Source organism: Dendrobates tinctorius, unplaced genomic scaffold (genome assembly GCF_039654945.1).
Source record: "Dendrobates tinctorius isolate UK_male_01 unplaced genomic scaffold, ASM3965494v1 ptg000046l, whole genome shotgun sequence".
Taxonomy (NCBI): domain Eukaryota; kingdom Metazoa; phylum Chordata; class Amphibia; order Anura; family Dendrobatidae; genus Dendrobates; species Dendrobates tinctorius.
Window position 1 is genome coordinate 63907349 of NW_027361714.1, and position 20848 is coordinate 63928196.

General features: G+C 47.8%; 1 protein-coding gene across 2 annotated transcripts in view; it reads left to right on the forward strand.

The window, feature by feature from the left end:
• The window catches only part of LOC141089500 (amine sulfotransferase-like), a 108791-nt gene extending 97471 nt beyond the window's left edge, over nucleotides 1–11320 (forward strand). For both annotated transcript variants that reach the window (XM_073575955.1, XM_073575956.1), the window contains 2 exons: nucleotides 9186–9366; nucleotides 11167–11320. In XM_073575955.1, coding sequence (XP_073432056.1) covers nucleotides 9186–9366; nucleotides 11167–11297 — 312 coding nt within the window. In that variant the 3' untranslated portion in view covers nucleotides 11298–11320. The remainder of the gene's footprint in view (nucleotides 1–9185; nucleotides 9367–11166) is intronic.
• Nucleotides 11321–20848: the final 9528 nt, after the last annotated feature.

Consider the following 20848-nt stretch of genomic DNA (forward strand, 5'->3'; position numbering starts at 1 on the left):
CAGTGCTGGCACCCGGATGGGTAGCAGAAGGAACAAGAGCCAATGGCACTACCGAGGACCAACTGACGGTGCTGGACCACGGTTACTAAGCAGAAGGTACCTGTGCTAAAAAGCACTACCAAGGACCAGCTGACGGTGCTGGACCTCGGATACCGAGATGGAGGAACCTAGGCCAAAGGCTGTGGCGAGAACCAGCAGACAGTGCTGGCACCCGGATGGGTAGCAGAAGGAACAAGAGCCAATGGCACTACCGAGGACCAACTGACGGTGCTGGACCACGGTTACTAAGTAGAAGGTACCTGTGCTAAAAAGCACTACCAAGGACCAGCTGACGGTGCTGGACCTCGGATACCGAGATGGAGGCACCTAGGCCAAAGGCTGTGGCGAGAACCAGCAGACAGTGCTGGCACCCGGATGGGTAGCAGAAGGAACAAGAGCCAATGGCACTACCGAGGACCAACTGACGGTGCTGGACCACGGTTACTAAGCAGAAGGTACCTGTGCTAAAAAGCACTACCAAGGACCAGCTGACGGTGCTGGACCTCGGATACCGAGATGGAGGCACCTAGGCCAAAGGCTGTGGCGAGAACCAGCAGACAGTGCTGGCACCCGGATGGGTAGCAGAAGGAACAAGAGCCAATGGCACTACCGAGGACCAACTGACGGTGCTGGACCACGGTTACTAAGCAGAAGGTACCTGTGCTAAAAAGCACTACCAAGGACCAGCTGACGGTGCTGGACCTCGGATACCGAGATGGAGGCACCTAGGCCAAAGGCTGTGGCGAGAACCAGCAGACAGTGCTGGCACCCGGATGGGTAGCAGAAGGAACAAGAGCCAATGGCACTACCGAGGACCAACTGACGGTGCTGGACCACGGTTACTAAGCAGAAGGTACCTGTGCTAAAAAGCACTATCAAGGACCAGCTGACGGTGCTGGACCTCGGATACCGAGATGGAGGCACCTAGGCCAAAGGCTCTGGCGAGAACCAGCAGACAGTGCTGGCACCCGGATGGGTAGCAGAAGGTACCCATTCAAAGCAAAGTAGCCAGGCCGCAAGCCGGCCGCAGTTAGCGAAACCCACAGTCCTACAGGGGGTCCATGTCCCATTGGCACTACGGACCCAGCCTTCAGTGCCAGTTCCCGCAGCCCACATAGGAGTCACCTAAACTGCAGGCACCGTAGAGTCGGCTAACCCGGCCGCAAGACGACAGGACAACGGATTGGTGGCATAGTGACCTTGACACTACCCGGAAACAGCAGGCGTGCTGAAAACAGGCTGGGCAACAGGGAGTACCCGTGCCAAAGACACTGCCGAGAACCAGCTGACGGTGCTGGAACCCAGATGGGTAGCAAAAGCTACAAGAGCCAATGGCACTACCGAGGAACAGCTGACGGTGCTGGACCACGGTTACTAGGTACCTGTGCTAGAAAGCACTACCAAGGACCAGCTGACTGTGCTGGACTTCGGATACCGAGATGGAGGCACCTAGGCCAAAGGCTCTGACGAGAACCAGCAGACAGTGCTGGAACCCGGGTGGGTAGCAGAAGGTACCCATTCAAAGCAAAGTAGCCAGGCCGCAAGCCGGCCGCAGTTAGTGAAACCCACAGTCCTACAGGGGGTCCATGTCCCATTGGCACTATGGATCCAGCCTTCACTGCCAGTTCCCGCAGCCCACATAGGAGTCACCTAAACTGCAGGCACCGTAGAGTCGGCTAACCCGGCCGCAAGACGACAGGACAACGGATTGGTGGCATAGTGACCTTGACACTACCCGAAAACAGCAGGCGTGCTGAAAACAGGCTGGGCAACAGGGAGTACCCGTGCCAAAGACACTGCCGAGAACCAGCTGACGGTGCTGGAACCCAGATGGGTAGCAAAAGCTACAAGAGCCAATGGCACTACCGAGGAACAGCTGATGGTGCTGGACCACGGTTACTAGGTACCTGTGCTAGAAAGCACTACCAAGGACCAGCTGACGGTGCTGGACCTCGGATACCGAGATGGAGGCACCTAGGCCAAAGGCTCTGGCGAGAACCAGCAGACAGTGCTGGCACCCGGATGGGTAGCAGAAGGTACCCATTCAAATCAAAGTAGCCAGGCCGCAAGCCGGCCGCAGTTAGTGAAACCCACAGTCCTACAGGGGGTCCATGTCCCATTGGCACTACGGATCCAGCCTTCAGTGCCAGTTCCCGCAGCCCACATAGGAGTCACCTAAACTGCAGGCACCGTAGAGTCGGCTAACCCGGCCGCAAGACGACAGGACAACGGATTGGTGGCATAGTGACCTTGACACTACCCGGAAACAGCAGGCATGCTGGAACCAGGCTGGGCAACAGGGAGTCCCCGTGCCAAAGACACTGCCGAGCACCAACTGGCGTTGTTGGAGCCCAGGGACAATCATGGTGTAGGCCGAAGCCTACTTGGTGGTAGTTTTAGATTGTTTGTAGGCTACAACAGACTGTCAACGTGCTCCAATTAGGCATCTGTCTCCACTCTGTTTCCAGGATTTCACGTGACCACCAACACCGCCAGTTTATGCGTACAGCAGCCGTCTACCCAATCCACACGTGTTCCTGAGTTACTGGGGTTCTGTAATGTCAGCATATCCCCTGATGAGTGTCTGCCACTGTCTCCTGCTCTGTCCACATTCCCACCGCTTGCAGTGGGAAGTTGGACAGCGCAGGAGACAGTGGCGGACACATATTGGGGGATCTGCTGACGTTACAGAACCCCAGTAACACAGGAACACGTGTGGAATGCGTGGACGGCAACTGTGAGCAGGAACTGGCGGTGTTGGAGGTCAGGGGAAATAATAGAGACAGAGTGGAGACAGAGGCCAAATCAGAGAATGTTTAAATCTGAAGTAGTTACAATTTGGAGGCAGCAGCACTTTGCCCTCCACACAGCAGGGGATCAGCTGACGTTACCGACCCCCACTTTCACATGAACAAGTGTTTTTTCTGTGTGGACAGCACTTCCGAGCAACAACTGACGATGTTGGAGCCCAGGGATAGTCATTTTGTAGGCTGAGGCCTACTTGGAGGCAGTTTAAGATAAGACGTTGTTTGAATTTGGAGGCAGCAGCAGTTTGCCTTCCACACAGCAGGGGATCAGCTGACGTTACTGACCCCCACTTTCACATGAACAAGTGTGTTTTTCTGTGTGGACAGCACTTCCGAGCACCAACTAGCGTTGTTGGAACCCAGGGACAATCAGGGTGCAGGCCGAAGCCTACTAGGAGCCAGGTGTAAAGCTGAGGTATTTTGACTTTGGAGGGAGCAGGACACTTTGCCCTCCACACAGCAGGGGATCAGCCGACATTACCGACCCCCACTTACACATGAGCGAGTGTTTTGTCTGTGCGGACAGCACTTCTGAGCACCAACTGGCGCTGTCGGAGCCCAGGGAAAATCGGGTAGTAGGCCTAGGCCTACTTGGAGCCAGGTGTAAATCTGAGTTTGTTTGACTGTGGAGGGAGCAGGACACTTTGCCATACACACAGCAGGGGATCAGCTGACGTTACCGAACCCCACTTAGACATGAGCGAGTGTTTTGTCTGTGCGGACAGCACTTCTGAGCACCAACTGGCGCTGTCGGAGCCCAGGGAAAATCGGGTAGTAGGCCTAGGCCTACTTGGAGCCAGGTGTAAATCTGAGTTTGTTTGACTGTGGAGGGAGCAGGACACTTTGCCATACACACAGCAGGGGATCAGCTGACGTTACCGAACCCCACTTAGACATGAGCGAGTGTTTTGTCTGTGCGGACAGCACTTCTGAGCACCAACTGGCGGTGTCAGAGCCCAGGGAAAATCGGGTAGTAGGCCTAGGCCTACTTGGAGCCAGGTGTAAATCTGAGTTTGTTTGACTGTGGAGGGAGCAGGACACTTTGCCATACACACAGCAGGGGATCAGCTGACGTTACCGAACCCCACTTACACATGAGCGAGTGTTTTGTCTGTGCGGACAGCACTTCTGAGCAACAACGGGCGTTGCTGTAGCCCAGGAAATAAAGTTCAGGTCATAGAAACATGAACACAACAGGAGACCTGGATCCTGTTGCCAGCCAATTATTTATTCTGGAAGATGACTGGCAAATTCAGGTGAGATCCAGGCCTTGTTCATTTTCAGAAAAGTAAGCCGGTCAACATTATCGGCGGATAGTCGCGTGCGACGGTCTGTTACCACACCACCTGCAGCACTAAAGACACGTTCAGATAATACACTAGCAGCAGGGCAAGCCAGCACCTCCAATGCATACTGGCTAAGCTCTGGCCATGTATCCAGCTTAGAGACCCAATACTTGAACGGGGAAGAGCTGTCTGGGAGAACACTAACAGGGCACGACAAGTAGTCTGTCACCATCTGACGGGAACGTTGCCTCCTGCTGACTGGAGCCGTCTGTGATGGTGTAGCCGTTTGTGGCGGTCCCACAAAACTTTTCCATATTTGGGCCATACTGGCCTTGCCTTGTCCTGCGGCACTGCCTCTGCTACCTCTTTGTGCAGAGCTTCCTCCACTGCCTCTACACACATGGCTGCTTTGAAAAGCACTACCAGCAACACTTGCGGGGGGAATGGAGAACATGATGGCCTGCACAAGTGTTTCTTGGTACTCCCGCATTTTTCGCACCCGGTTCAACTGTGGTATGAGGCTTTGTAAGTTGTCCCGGTAGCGAGGATCTAGGAGGGTGTACACCCAATAATCAGCCGTGTGGAGAATGTTGGCGATGCGGCGGTCATTTAACAAGCACTGCAGCATGAAATCAACCATGTGCTGCAGACTGCCAACTGGACCGGAAACGCTGTCCCCAGCTTGAGGCAGCATCTCTGCCTGCTCAGCATCACCCCACCCTCGCTGTACACACTGACTACTAGAGCCTTGTGTACCTCCCTCCTCTGGAGAGATGTGTTCCTCCTCCTCCATTGACTCCTCGTCATCCTCCTCACTAAGTGTCCCCTGCCTGGGCCTTTGTGTGGAAGCACGTTGCGCAGACTTGCCAGAAGCAGATGGCATTTCTGACTGCTCATCCTTGACCTCTTCAAAAACCTCCTCACTTAGTGCTTGTAAGGTTTTTTGAAGCAGACAGATGAGGGGGACAGTCATGCTGATTAGTGCATCATCTGCACTGGCCATCCGCGTGGAGTCATCGAAGGCACGCAAAACTTGGCAGATGTCCCTCACAGTGGCCCACTCAGTGGTGGTGAAGTGTGTCCGGCGCACAGTGCGACTTGTTTGTGCCTGATGCAGCTGGTACTCCATTACTGCTGCCTGCTGCTCACACAACCGCTCCAACATATGTAACGTTGAATTCCACCTGGTGGGGAGGTCACATATGATGCGATGTTCTGGCAGGCGGAATCGGCGTTGCAGAGATGCAATGCGCGATCTTGCCATGCTGGAACGCCGCAAGTGAGCACACTCTAGGCGAACCTTGTGCAGCAGTGCATCAAGATCCGGATAGTCCCTCAGAAAGCTCTGCACGACCAAATTGAGCACGTGTGCCAGACATGGTATGTGAGTGAGGTTGCCTAGGCCCAGATCTGCCACTAGATTTCGGCCATTGTCACTCACTATCAAACCTGGCTGGAGATTCGCTGGCACAAACCACACATCGCTCTCCTGCTTGATGGCATTCCAGAGCTCCTGTGCTGTGTGGCTCCGATTCCCCAAATAAATTAATTTAAGGACGGCCTGTTAACATTTGGCCACACCTGTGCTCATATTTGGCCTAACAGGCTCACGCAGTGCTGATTCCGAGGAACTAGAGTAGGAGGAGGACTCAATATGTACAGACTGCATTCCTGCAATCCTTGGAGTTGGCAGAATACGTACAGAGCCACTCTCCAGATCTGTACCCGGCTCCACAACATTGACCCAATGGGCAGTGAGGGAAAGGTATCGTCCCTGTCCATGGCTACTGGTCCACGCATCGGTGGTCAGGTGGACCTTGCTACTGACGGCATTTAGTAGCGCATTTTTAATTTTTGCCTCCACATGCTTTTGCAGGGCAGGGACGGCTTGCCTGCTGAAATAAAAGCGGCTGGGCACATTGTATTGTGGAACTGCCAATGACATAAAGTTCCGGAAGGTGTCAGTCTCCACCAGCCTGAATGACAGCATCTCAAGGGCCAGTAGTTTGGCAATGCCGGCATTCAGAGCCAGTGCTCGGGGATGGTTTGCCGAGTATGGCCGCTTTTTCTCCCATGCCTGTGCTACCGATTGCTGGTGAGTGGCCTGGGAGTGTGCTGATGACTGTGAACGTGGTTCAGTGGGTTGAATTTCACTGGGTCTCTGGACAACAGTGGCAGTGGTTCTTCCATGGCGTTCCAGTGAGGAAGCCGAAGCAGCTGTGTGTGAGCTGGAGGAAGAGGCCCCAACACGAGCTGAAGAGGTGGTAGGTGCTGCTGAAGGTTGGCCTACATCTTCAGTGTGTCTGTGTAACTCCACCTCGTGCTTGGTACGCACATGTTTCCACATATTTGTGGTATTGAGGTTGCTCACATTTTTCCCTCGTTTCACTTTCTGATGACACAGCTTGCATTTGACAAAGCAAATGTCATCTGCAACTGTGTCAAAAAAAGACCACGCACTGCAAGTCCTGGGAGCGCCCGTTTTGTGTTTTGGAAGAGGATTGCTCCTCACGGGTGCCAAAGTGGAGGCTACAGGCAACCAAGTCTACCCCCGCCCTCTCCCTCCTCTTTTGGCCGTTCGGGGAATCTCTTCCTCAGAGCTGCTCCCACCACCTTCCTGTGGCTGATGCCATGATGGGTCAAGGACCTCATCATCTCCACTCCCCTTTTCAAGCACCGGCTGGTCCTGGGTTGTCTCGCCAGCACTGAACGCACCAGAAATTGGCAACTGAGTCTCATCATCATCAGATGAGCACTGAGGTGTGCTGACAATAGGCACTGGCCCACCCGCCTCTTCAGATTCAGAGGGACAAAGCAGTTGCGCATCACTGCATACTCCCTCTTCTTCACGCTCTAGAGTGCTGCTTGGCTGGCCACCTCTTTCCAAGCCAACAGATTCTGAGAACAGAAGTAAAGATTGAGATGGCTCCTGTCCAGGGCTCTCAGACTGCCTGGGCAATTTGGCAGGTGGTGAAGAGACAGATGGCTGCTCTTCAGTGCTCTGGCCTTGGGAGGATGTGGAAGTCATTGAAGTGGATGCGTTAGCTGCCATCCATCCGACAACGGCTTCAATTTGTTCGTCACGCAGCAGTGGGGTACGGCGAGGTCCTACAAAGCTGCGCATGAAGGACTGTTGCCTGGTAAAAGTGGGAGATGCCGGGTCACTGGTGGCCGCAGCAGACACCGAATCCCCACGTCCTCTCCCTGCTGAATCCCCCCGTCCTCTCCCTGCTGAAACTCCACGACCACGACCACGTGCCTTACTCCCTGCCTTCTTCATCTTGGTAGACTGATAAAGATAGACCGAAAAGTAAAAAAGGGGTGGCTTAGTGTTCTTATTCCTGAACACCTGCTAATCAGTATAAGAAACACTAATTTGGCTAAGAGTGTGTGTACTACACTTTAATATGATCTAATGTGGCCTAGACAACTGTAAAGTGGAGTGTTTGGTGAACTTTATTTCCTTTTTTTTGGGGGGGGGGAAGAAAAGGATGTGACCAAAGTTTGAAAGCTATAGTATCACAAACTTTTTGGAGCGATTACAATGCAGGAAGCTAACCTACAATGCAATTGATGAGGCTCCAAAAAATAGGGTGATACTAGTCTGGCTGGCCCTGAAGGGCACAAGCCAGCAAAAAGGCTCCTCTATCTAATCCTATATAGTGTTTGCAACCAACCAATGACAATGGATGCGGTTGGAAGCACACTAATATAGGAGCAAAAATCTGGCTAAATTAGCTGCAAAAAAAGGACTATGTATGAGGCAGTGACGCACGCTGAGTGGACTACAGCTAGCGGTGGCTGTAGAACACACTGCAACGTGAGCTGCACTCACACACAGAGAGACCTATCAGACAGCCAAAAACAGTGCAGAGAAATGGGCTATAGCACTGAAAGGCTGCTGAAAGGCTCCGCTGTCCACTCCTTTAGTGTTTGCAACCAACGTATATGGATACGTATGGAAGCACACTATACAGGAGAAAAAAAAAGCAATAAAAGAAAAATGTGTATGAGGCAGAGACACGCTGGGTGGCCTACAAGCAGACGTGCCTGCAGGACACACTACACAGCGTGGGTCTGCACTCACACAGCCCTTGCAGACAGCTGTGAAAACAGCGCTGCTAGGGAAAAGCAAGCTACAGTGGTGGTTTATGTAGCCTGGGTTAAGCACTATATGTGTTTTGAGAATCGCTATTTCTAACTGTCCCTCACAGTCTTCAACAGCAGCCTGTCCCTAACTGAATTCACAGCAGAGTGACCAGAAATGGCGGCTGCAGCGGTTTTTATAGTGCATCATGACATCATTTCAGCAGCCAATCACAGCCATGCCAGTAGTTAACATGCCTACATGCCTAACAGGATGTGCCCACACTTCTGAGGATCCCCATTGGCTGAATCAAATCGAGCGGGCTCCTAGCATTATGGGAACTTCCGATTCCGGTATTCGATATGAAAAAAGTATCGGAACTAAGTATCGGAATTCCGATACAGTTAATATCGGCCGATACCCGATACTTGCAGTATCGGAATGCTCAACACTAATTATGACTTTTCGAAAAGTGACCAAGATTTGTAACAAATGTACTGCAGTATCCAGCAGGAATGATTTCATATACGTCAGTTATTTTGCAAAATATTTTACTTTTTTTGCTAAAAAGTTGCAAAAAAGGTTAAAGACAAAAATAACGATTGTTTTTTACTTAAGGTGGCAGAGTGAGCACCTGAGATGCATTATGTCTGCTGGTTGTCAGTTATGTATCATTCATCTGTAAACGAAGGGTGCAAAATAGTAGGGAAATTGGAGGTTCTGTTTTAATTTTATTGATTATGTCTAAATATAATAAATTACTTTCCTCCGCATAAACAATGCAAATCAGAATCACTAGTTAATAACATTGGATCATGGCCACTTAAAGCCATTATTCTTGCACCTTATTGCTGTAAAATTGGCAAAATCTTCTTGAAATGTTATAGTCGACATAGATATAAAACCAAACTACTTGATGGCTTAATATTTATGTAACGATATGGGGGGTTTGTTTGTCTGTTTTAGGACCTTCGATCTGCTGTGCTGAAAATCTGCAAATTTGTGGATATAAAGCTTGATGATAAAGCAATAGACAACGTGGTGGAAAAAGCAACTTTTAAGAACATGAAACATGATCCGCTTGCTAATTATACATTTATTTCAAATGAATTTTTAGACAAAAATAAAGGAAGTTTTCTAAGGAAAGGTAGAGTACAAGTAAAGAGGTTGTTGGAGTTGATAAAAAAAAAAGCAACAAATGTAAATAAAATATGAAAAGTTTGTATCTAGCATTTAAACTCTGGTCATTATCAGTGTTGTATAAAAAAGCCAAGAAGCCAGCGCTGCCTATGGTTAGAACGCAATACATAAAGTGCATATGCACATATTGGTTTCTAACTACTTTAAACTGAGACATTTGGCAAACAATTGATCAATTCTTTGAGCCACCCCGCCACGTCACGGCATTCTAATATGGGGCAGTCCTACTCTACGTTTTTTATATTCGCTGTGCCATTACGGCCTCCTAAATGTATTAAAAGCAAGACTATATTAAATGCAAATGTACCTGAAGCATTTCTGAATCACTTCCATGGTGCCAGAAGGGCGAGCGCAGATGAAGGCTGACCAGGTCCAGACCAGACAACATCCAGACATTTCAGATCTGACCGCCACACTGCCAAACCAGCAACCATGGTTGAAGGGTGAAACAGGCCAAGACACAGATGAATAATCAAGTAGAGCTTATGGGGGAGGGGAGGGCTGCTGTAAGTGTGTACAACAGCCTAGATCAATCACGATAAAGACAGATAAAATGGCGTACATAGCCAAGCACGCACGGCAAAAAGTGGGGGTCAGCCACAAACCAATATCAAATTAAAAAGCCAAGACGCCAGCGCTGCCTATTTTTAGTATGCAATACTTAAAGTGCATATGCACATATTGGTTTCTAACTGTACTTTAAAGTGAGACATTTGGCAAACAATTGATCATTTAGGAGGCCGTAATGGCACTGCATATATCAAAAACGTAGAGTAGGACTGCCCCATCTGAGAATGCCGTGACGTGGCGGGGTGGCGCAAAGAATTGATCAATTGTTTACTAAATGTCTCAGTTTAAAGTACAGTTAGAAACCAATATGTGCATATGCACTTTATGTATTGCGTGCTGACCACAGGCAGCGCCAGCTTCTTGGCTTTTTTATTTGAAATTGGTTTGTGGCTGACCCCCACGTGCCATCCGCGCTTGGTTATGCATGCCATTTTATCTGTCTTTATTGTGATTGATCTAGGCTGTTGTACACACTTACAGCAGCCCTCCCCTCCTCCATATGCTCTACTTGATTATTCATCTGTGTCTTGGCCTGTTTCACCCTTCATCCATGATGGCTGGTTTGGCAGTGTGGAGGTCAGATCTGAAATGTCCTGTCCAGACATGGTCGGCCTTTATCTGCGCTTGCCCTTCTGTCGCCATGGGAGTATTTCAGAAATGCTTCAGGTACATTTGCATTTAATATAGTCTTGATATTAATACATTTAGGAGGCCGTAATGGCACAGCGAATATAAAAAACGTAGAGTAGGACTGCCCCATCTGAGAATGTTGTGATGTGGCGGGGTGGCTCAAAGAATTGATTATTTGTTTGCTAAATGTCTCAGTTTAAAGTAAAGTTAGAAACCAATTTGTGCATATGCACCTTATGTATTGCATGCTGACCACAAGCAGTTCTGGCCTCTTGGCTTTTTTATTATCAGTGGTGTACGTAAGCTACAAGCAATTTTTTGTCATGTAGGCGCATGACTGTGCCATACTTACTGGTATCACTGCTGGCTGACCATATATATTTTACATATTTATGGGGAGCAGTGGATAAAATGTTGCCAGACAAATTTTGCCACTGCAAACCATTCCATAAAATGTTAGCAAGGGGAAGGCATTCTTTAAACTTATGAATTATACAGTGAATTGTCTATAAAGATAGTGGCTCAGCGTGTTCTCTTCTTTTTCCAGGGATTGTTGGTGACTGGAAAACTATAATGACGGTGGCACAGAGTGAGATGTTTGATGAAGTGTACAAAGAGAAGATGGGAGATCTGCCAATTAAGATTATGTGGGAGATTAATGAAGAAACTGCATCTTAGAGAATGTCCAACTTTAAAGGGAACCTGTCACCCCCCCCCCCCCCCCCCCCAGGGCGTTTTTCAGTTAAAGAGACACCTTCAGCAGCACTAAGGCTGCATTCTGTGAAGGTGGCTCTTCTTTTTCTGACCCCCAGTAATGCTGAAATATCGACTTTTATAATTACCTCCTCATACCTGTAATGTGTCCCACAGGTATGATGTGTCCCCCTCTATCGGCCGCCTACCATCCGAGAACCGACATTAGGCTATTGCGCCTGCGTGTTGCGGAGGCCCCAGCCCCGCAGTGTGAATACATCATAACACACTGCGGGGCGGGATCTGGGGCCTCCACAACGCGCAGGAGCAATAGCCTTATGTCGGTTCTCGGGCAGCGCGCACTGTGCATGCCCGAGAACACGTCATAGTGCAGGCGCCAGGATTCAAATCAAGAGGAGGCAGCTATGCACGGGGCATCATGATGGACAGATCGTGGGTGGCGCCGAGGCACCGGACAGACATGATTGATGGATGGTAGGCGGCTGATAGAGGGGACACATCATACCTGTGGGACACATTACAGGTATGAGGAGCTAATGATAAAAGTCGATATTTCAGCGTTACTGGGGGTCAGAAAAAGAAGAGCCACCTTCACAGAATGCAGCCTTAGTGCTGCTGAAGGTGGCTCTTTAAAGGGAATCTGTCACCCTATTTTTGGCCTTTCACCTGCCGGCATAGACATCGGGGTCTTATCTACAGCATTCTGTAATGCTGTAGATAAGCCTCCGATGTAACCTGAAAGAGAAGAAAAACAAGTTATATTATACTCACCGAGGTGGGCGGTCCGGTCCAATGGGTGTCGCCATCCCGTCCGGCGCCTCCCTTCTTCATGCGATGACTTCCTCTTCTCCTGTCCTATAATGGCTCCAGCACAATTGCACTGCTCTGCCCTGTTGAGGGCAAAGCAGAGTCCTGCAGTGCGCAGGCGTGTCGGGAGAGGTTTGGCGCCTGCGCCGGAGCCATTACAGGACGGGAGAAAAGGACATCAAGGCATGAAGAAGGGAGGAGTCAGACCAGACTGCAACACCCATCGGACCGGACCGCCCACCTCGGTGAGTATAATATAACGTGTTTTTCTTCTCTTTCAGGTTACATGGGGGGCTTATCTATAGCATTACAGAATGCTGTAGATAAGCCCCCGATGTCTATGCCGGCAGCTAATAGGGCAAAAAAAGGGTGACAGATTCCCTTTAACTGAAAAACGCCCTGGGGGGTGACAGGTTCCCTTTAAACAGTGTCTTGTTATTTAGTCTGAAGTCAAAACATGTCTGCTAAATAATTTATAAAGAGAACCTTTCATGACTTAAGCTGGAGACATCCTGAGATAAAGGCTGAAATGCTGTGTGACAGTTTTGTTTTCTGTTTTGTATAGTCCACTTGTTCCTGAGATATGAGCCATGGAAGTTTATATATAAATTTTCCCTTCAATCACATGGGCGGTAACAGATTCTTCTTAGCGGAAGTATACTTTATCCACCTAAGTGCTGGCCAATCATAAGTATGAGGCATCAAGAAGGTAGAAATTGCAGAATACGCCACCCAGATAACTGTCACGGGTTTACCACAACACAGAGGGGCCAGAAGACCACAGCATCTGATTTCATGTACTCCTGCACTGATTAGAAGCATTTCTCCATCATATTAAACAGTGCAGGTGTCACGGGTTTACTGCGACAGAGAGTAGCCAGAAGACGGCAGCGTCTGATTTCTCATACTCCTGCACTGGTTAGAAGCACTTCACCTTCGTATTAAACTATGTCAATTTCTTTGGGCAGTGCAGGGGTTAATCTACAAAGTTGAGAACTCCTGGAGCTAAGGCTCTCAGCTGTGCACTGTTAGCCACTCCCATCTCCTATATAACCTGGGTCCTGGCTAACACTCATTGTCAGAGCAGCTTTAGCTTTGGAAGTTGTTAGTTGTTATTGGAGTAGGCGGTTGGTGGATTTGTCTGTGCTAGGTTCTGAGTGTGTGATAATTCCTTTCTTCTCTTACTTTGGTTTAATCCCATCCTCCATTCCTCGGTGCATATCTATGTTGTCGTAGGATCTGTACTCACTCAGCCGCCGCTGAGGTAGGCACAGGAAGCAGTATCACTGGAATGTCCAAGCAAGTTTATTTAAATGGCATAAACTGCTCTGGTTATAAAAAGAAATGAACAGCCTTTTCTGGCACAAAGTAACAAAGAAAAAAATACACTGTGCATGTAGTACAGCGGGACAGCCCGCACAGGTCAATGTCTTTAGCACACACGCAATGGAGGCTTCCACACCTCCATCCACAGACACTGAATGAGGTAATTGGCCTCCATTTTATTCATAGTAACATAGTAACATAGTTATTAAGGTTGAAGGGAAACTTTAAGTCCATCTAGTTCAACCCATATCCTATCCTAACCTGCCCTAACATGTTGATCAAGAGGAAGGCGAAAAAACCCCATGTGGCAAACAATAAGCTTCACATTGGGAAAAAAAAATTTCTTCCCGACTCCACATACGGCAATCAGACTGGCTCCCTGAATCAACGCAATATTAAGGAAACTGGTGTATGGTGTATATACCCTGTAATATTATACTTTTCAAGAAAGGCATCCAGTCCCTTCTTAAATTTTATTAGCGAATCACTCATTACAACATCATATGGCAGAGAGTTCCATAGTCTCACTGCTCTTACAGTAAAGAATCCGCGTCTGTGAGTATGCTTAAACCTTCTTTCCTCCAGACATAGAGGATGTCCCCTTGTCCCCGTCACAGGTCTAAGAGTAAAAAGATCATTAGAAAGGTCTTTGTACTGTCCCCGCATATATTTAAACATTGTAATAAGATCACCCCTAAGCCTTCGATTCTCCAAACTAAATAACCCCAAGTGTAATAGCCTGTCTTGGTATTGCAGACCCCCTAGTTCCCTAATAACCTTGGTCGCGCTTCCCTGCACCCGCTCCAGTTCAGCTATGTCTTTCTTATACACCGGAGACCAGAACTGTACACAGTATTCTAAGTGTGGTTGCACTAGTGACTTATATAGAGGTAAAATTATGTTCTCCTCATGAGCATCTATGCCTCTTTTAATGCATCCCATTATTTTATTTGCCTTTGCAGCAGCTGCCTGACACTGGCCACTAAATGTGAGTTTGTCATCCACCCATACACCCAGGTCTTTTTCAGTGACGGCTTTGCCCAGTGTTTTACAATTAAGCACATAATTATACATCTTGTTCGTTCTACCCAAGTGCATGACCTTACATTTATCCCCATTAAAGCTCATTTGCCATTTATCAGCCCAAGCTTCTAGTTTACATAAATCCTCCTGTAATATAAAATTGTCCTCCTCTGTATTGATTACCCTGCAGAGTTTAGTGTCATCTGCAAATATTGAAATTCTACTCTCTATGCCCCCTACAAGGTCATTAATAAATATGTTAAAAAGAAGAGGACCCAAAACTGACCCCTGTGGTACCCCACTGCTAACCGTGACCTAGTCCGAGTGTGCTCCATTAATAACCACCCTTTGTTTCCTATCCCTGAGCCAGCTCTTAACCCACCTACACATATTTTCCCCTATTCCCATCGTTCTCATTTTATGTACCAACCTTTTGTGTGGCACCGTATCAAAAGCTTTTGAAAAGTCCATGTACACCACGTCCACTGCATTCCCTTGGTCCAGTCCGGAACTTACCTCTTCATAAAAGCTTATCAGATTAGTCTTACAGGAACGGTCCCTTGTAAACCCATGTTGATATTGGGTCATGAGGTTATTCTTCTCCAGATACTCCAGTATAGTATCTCTTAGAAAACCCTCCATGATTTTACCACAGTTGAGGTTAAACTTACTGGCCTATAATTTCCAAGTTCAGTTTTTGTCCCCTTTTTGAATATTGGCACCACATTTGCTATACGCCAGTCCTGTGGTACAGACCCTGTTATTATGGAATCTTTAAAGATTAAAAATAATGGTCTATCTATAACTGTGCTTAATTCCTGCAGTACTCGGGGGTGTATCAGATCCGGGCCCGGGGATTTGTCAATTTTAGTGATTTTTAGACGCCGCCGTACTTCCTGCTGGGTTAAGCAGGTGACATTCAATGAAGAATTTTCATCCCTGATCATGTTATCCATCATGGGATTTTCTTGTGTAAATACTGTTGAAAAAAAGTCATTTAGCATATTGGCTTTTTCATCATCCACCATTTCACCCAGACTATTTTTAAGGGGACCAACACTATCATTTTTTAGTTTCTTACTATTTATGTAGTTAAAGAATATTTTGGGATTATTTTTACTTTCTCTGGCAATGAGTCTCTCTGTCTCAATCTTTGCTGTCTTGATTTGCTTTTTACAGAATTTATTTAATCTTCTGTATTTAGTTAATGCCTCATCACTACCTACTTGCTTTAATTCTCTAAATGCTTTATTTTTATCTCTTATTGCACCCCTTACAGCTCTATTTAGCCATAATGGTTTCCTCCTATTTCTAGCATGTTTATTCCCATACGGTATATATTGTGCACAGGTCCTATTCAGGATGCTAATAAACATCTCCCATTTATTCAGCAAAACATGCCACTTGGATGGGGATATATGAGCAGTCATTCCCACCCACCTCTTATGACCACTCATAAAACCTGGCCCTGGAGCGGCCCAAACAATTCTCTCAGCGCTATATGTTCTGGAGCATACTTCTGAGCTCACATCACCATAGCTAACAGCCGCAATGACACATATCTCCCCTCAAGGACTTGTCCGGCAGTCATCTTACATACCCTTTCCCTCTGGCCAAAGCCAGGGTTGCTTGGCAACTTCTGTCAACAAACATTGGATCCTTAACAGAGCATCAGCATTGCCAAGCTGTTTCCCTGACCTATGGCCCACATGAAAGTTGAAATCCTGAAGCGCTAGGAACCACCCTGTTAATCGGGCATTGTTCCGTTATTTCTCCCTCATTTCAGTTGGGCATGGTCTGACACCAGTCTGAACTTCCTGCCCAAGATGTAGTACGCTAGATAGTCCAACGCCCATTGATGGCTAAACACTCCTCCTCCACTAAGGAGTAGTTTTTTTCACAGGAAGACAACTTTCGTCTGAGATACATTATGGGGTGCTCTTCCCCATTCACCTCTTGGGACAAGACAGCTCCCAGCTGGACATTCGATGTGTCCATCTGAACCACAAATTCCTTGGAGAAATTGGGTGCTGCCAGCACAGGCTGTTTACACAGGACAAACTTCAATTCCTGGAAGGCCATTGCAGCTTCTGGAGACTACTTCACCATAGCCTTATAACACAAAACCATTTAGCACAGCTATAAAGTGGTGGTGCAACAAGTAGGATCCTAGTCCGTAATCATATGAATATAGAAACTTGGCACACACAGTATGTATGATTTCCAGAGAAAAAATGATTTTTAATATACAGTACATACAGTATAGACGTTTTGGTCACATTGACCTTCATCACAGTAATATGTATTGTACTCTTTGGAATGGTTCCCTGGCCACACTCAATACGTTCTACCAGTATCTTAAAACATCCTGGCCTGGTCTAGATTTCACAATGTCACATAGTATGGACAAAATGAACTTTTTGGTCTGCACTGAGATCAAAACATTAACCCCAGAAGTGCCGGTCAGCCAGCACTGGTATCATGACAGTACCCCCCTCTCAACGGGGGGCCTCTGGACCCCCAGGCTTGCCCGGGTACCAAGCATGGAAATCCCGAACCAGGCGATCCGCAAGCATCAACCGGGCCGGCACCCAGGACCTGTCTTCCGGCCCATACCCCTTCCAATGGACCAGGTACTGTACTGACCGCCGTATCAACCTAGAATCTACGATGTAACCAATCTCATATTCCACATATCCCTCAACCAAAATCGGAGGAGCTGCGGACTCGGATTCTCCCCGGACTGCTTCAAAAGGCTTCAGTAGAGATCTATGGAAGACGTTAGGGATCTTGAAAGAGGGTGGAAGGCACAGCCTCAACACTACTGGGTTGATTTTTTCCACAATCTTGTACGGGCCAATGAATTTGGGGCCCAACTTGGCTGACGGAATCTTCAACTTAATGTTTCACGTGGAGAGCCAAACTTTCTCTCCAACCTGAAACATGGGACCAGGTGTTCATTTCTTGTCCGCGAAAAACTTATACCTGCCTTGAGACCTAGATATACGCCGCTGGACTTCTACCCATGTATCTTTTAACCGCTGAACAGAGTCCTCAGCCCCGGGACACCCCGAATCCAGATGAGAAAACTCACCAAAATGTGACTGAACCCATAGTTGATCAAGAAGGGGGACATACCAGCGGATTGACTCACCCGACTATTGAAGGCAAATTCAGCCAATGGCGGTATATCACACCAGTCATTCTGTCTAGCAGAAGTCAGACTTCTGAGGATCTGTTCCAGAGACTGATTAGTGCGTTCTGTCTGACCATTACTCTCAGGATGGTATGCAGACGAAAAGGACAGAGATATCCCTAATTTTTTGCAGAAAGCACGCCAAAACTTAGCCACAAACTGCACACCATGATCAGACACCACATTCAGGGGTACCCCATGCAAGCGGACCACATGCTGCACAAACAATCTGGATAAGGTCTCAGCAGAAGGTAATGCGGACAGGGGTACAAATTGAGCCTGCTTTGAAAATCTGTCCACCACTACCCATACCACCGTATTACCCCTGGAAGAGGGAAGATTGGTAATAAAATCCATGGACAGATGGGTCCATGGTCTTTCGGGAACTTCCAAGGGCATCAGCTCCCCCGCCGGCCGGCTATTGGAGCTTTTAGAATGAGCGCAGACGCCACAACCAGAAATGAATTTCTTTATATCAGAGCCAAGGGTAGGCCACCAGAAGATCCTAGCCACCGCCAGTCGTGTGGCTGATATACCAGGGTGAGAACACAACTTGGATTCGTGGAACTCTTGCAAGAGTTTAAGGCAAAGTTGCTCTGGGACAAACAACTTGCCCCCTGGCTTGGCCGCAGGAGCCAGCGACTGGGCCCCCTCAATTTTCCGTTCCAATTCAGACGAGATCCCTGCTAACACCACCCCAGGGTGCAGAATGGAGGACGGTGGCTCAGGAGCAGACACAGGGTGAAAACTACGAGATAAGGTGTCAGCCTTGACATTCTTTGACCCTGGACGGAATGTAATACTAAACTGGAAACAAGAAAAAAAAAGTGACCAACGGGCCTGTCTGGGCGTTAATCTTTTAGCAGACACAATGTATGACAAATTTTTGTGATCACAGTAATCGGGTGACTGGCCCCCTCCAAAAAGTGCCTCCACTCCTCAAACGCCAACTTGACCGCAAGAAGCTCTCTATTGCCTACATCATAATTTCTTTCAGCAGCAGAGAACTTCCTGGAAAAGAAAGCACATTGCCTGAGGTTGGTTAGAGTGGTAGGCTTTTGGGACAACACTGCCCCCACCCCCACCTCGGAGGCATCCACCTCCACCACAAATGGTTTGGAAGGATCTGGCTGTACCAACACAGGAGCAGACATAAAACATTTTTTCAGCGTCGCAAAGGCCTCTTTTGCGAGCGAGGACCAATTTCTCACATCCGCACCTTTGCATGTTGGATCCGTGAGAGGTTTGACCACCTGCGAAAACCCCTGAATAAATTTGCAGTAATAATTGGCGAACCCCAAGAAGCGCTGAAGAACCTTAAGATCTCGGGGTTGCACGCAATCCGTAATGGCCTGCACCTTCTTGGGGTCCATGCGAAAACCCTCAACGGATACAATTAATCCCAAAAAAGACAATTCTTGCACGCGAAATACACATTTCTCCAATTCGGCATACAGATGATTTTCTCTCAGTCTTTGGAGAACAGTTCGTACATGATCCAGATGAGAATGCCTGTCAGAGGAGAATATCAAAATATCATCTAAGTAGATAACGACAAAACGACCAATGAGATCCGAGAATACCACGTTGATGAAATTCTGAAATATGGCAGGGGCATTGGTAAGACCAAACGGCATGACTAAATTTTCAAACAGTCCCTCGGACGTGAGGAATGCAGTTTTCCATTCATTCCCCTCTCTGACCCTTATCAAATTATATGCCCCTGAAGATCTACTTTAGAAAACCACTTTGCCCCTGATAGTTGGTTACACAAATCGGGAATCAACGGAAGGGGGTACGTATTCTGTACAGTAATCTGATTAAGCTCCTGAAAATCAAGACAGGGACGTAACCTGCCATCTTTTTTCTTTACAAAAAAGAAACCTGCCGCCACAGGTGAGACTGAAGGGCGTATGTGTCCCTTGCGCAGACTTTCAGCAATGTACTCCTTCATAGCCAAGCGCTCAGGGCTGGATAAATTAAACAGACGGGCTTTAGGTAATTTAGCCCCCGGGACCAGCTCAATAGCGCAGTCAAAGGGTCTATGTGGCGGTATCATCTCGGCCTCGCTTTCAGAGAATACATCTTCAAAGTCCTTCAGGCATTCCGGAATACCTTCTAGCTCGACAGATGATACAGACACAGATTTAACAGGTTCAACCAGCAGTACAGATTTATCAGATAATTTAAAATCATTAAACCCCCATTGAACAATCTCCCCCGTTTTCCAGTTAATAACTGGGTTATGGCGTTGTAACCAGGGCATGCCCAACACCAACCCTGCAGGTAGATTGTCCAGAACAAAACTTAGGTTTTCCACATGAGTAGCGCCCACTCTGAGCGAAAACAAGTCAGACATAAAGAGAATTCCCTCCTTAGTGAAGGGAGAGGAGTCAATGGCCATCACCTTGATCGGAACCTTGAGCCTAACTGTTATGAGCTCATTTTCTGCTCCACCAGTTAAGAGTTCCCCTTCCGTTCTCCCTCTGGTGGTGATGGGAGGTGGTGAGGTTGGTTTGAGTGGTAGTGATCTGCCACCTGGTGAGGAAGATAGTGATTGGATCTCTGGAGTATCAGACTGGATATAAGACAGCCGACGCCCTATCCTGTTGCTGGTGATTCAGTCTGCTTTTCGGGTCTAGGACTCAGCTCAGTTCCAGTCTTCTCAGATAAGTTTGTTTTTTGTTAATGTTCACACTTGCTCTTGTTGGTCTTTTCAGTTTTATTCTATTATGAACGGGTAGCCGAGGAGGAAATAAAAACAACAAAGCTAAGTCTCAGAAAACCAAAGAAGTTGGTAACTATGCAGACTGCAGACCCCTGATCCTTACACGCAACTAGCAGCAGTCGTGGAGCGTTCCTACGGTGGTCCTAGACGCCTCGTCACAACTGGAGAAACTAAATAAGCCTAAAGCAGGAAAAGAGGAAAACTAACTGCCCTAGAGCAGACCCCAAAGGAGAGACAGCCCCCCACATGTATTGACTGTGAAAAAATATGAAAACACAAACAATGGCAGGAAAATAGGCTGAGCAAACGATGGGGCCAACCTAACTAGAAAGGACAGGAAAGAATAGACACTGTCTGCAGTCTGCCAAAAAACCCTACAAAATGTCCAACACAACTGATAACAAAATTAACCCTGAAGTCACTAGACTTCTCCCA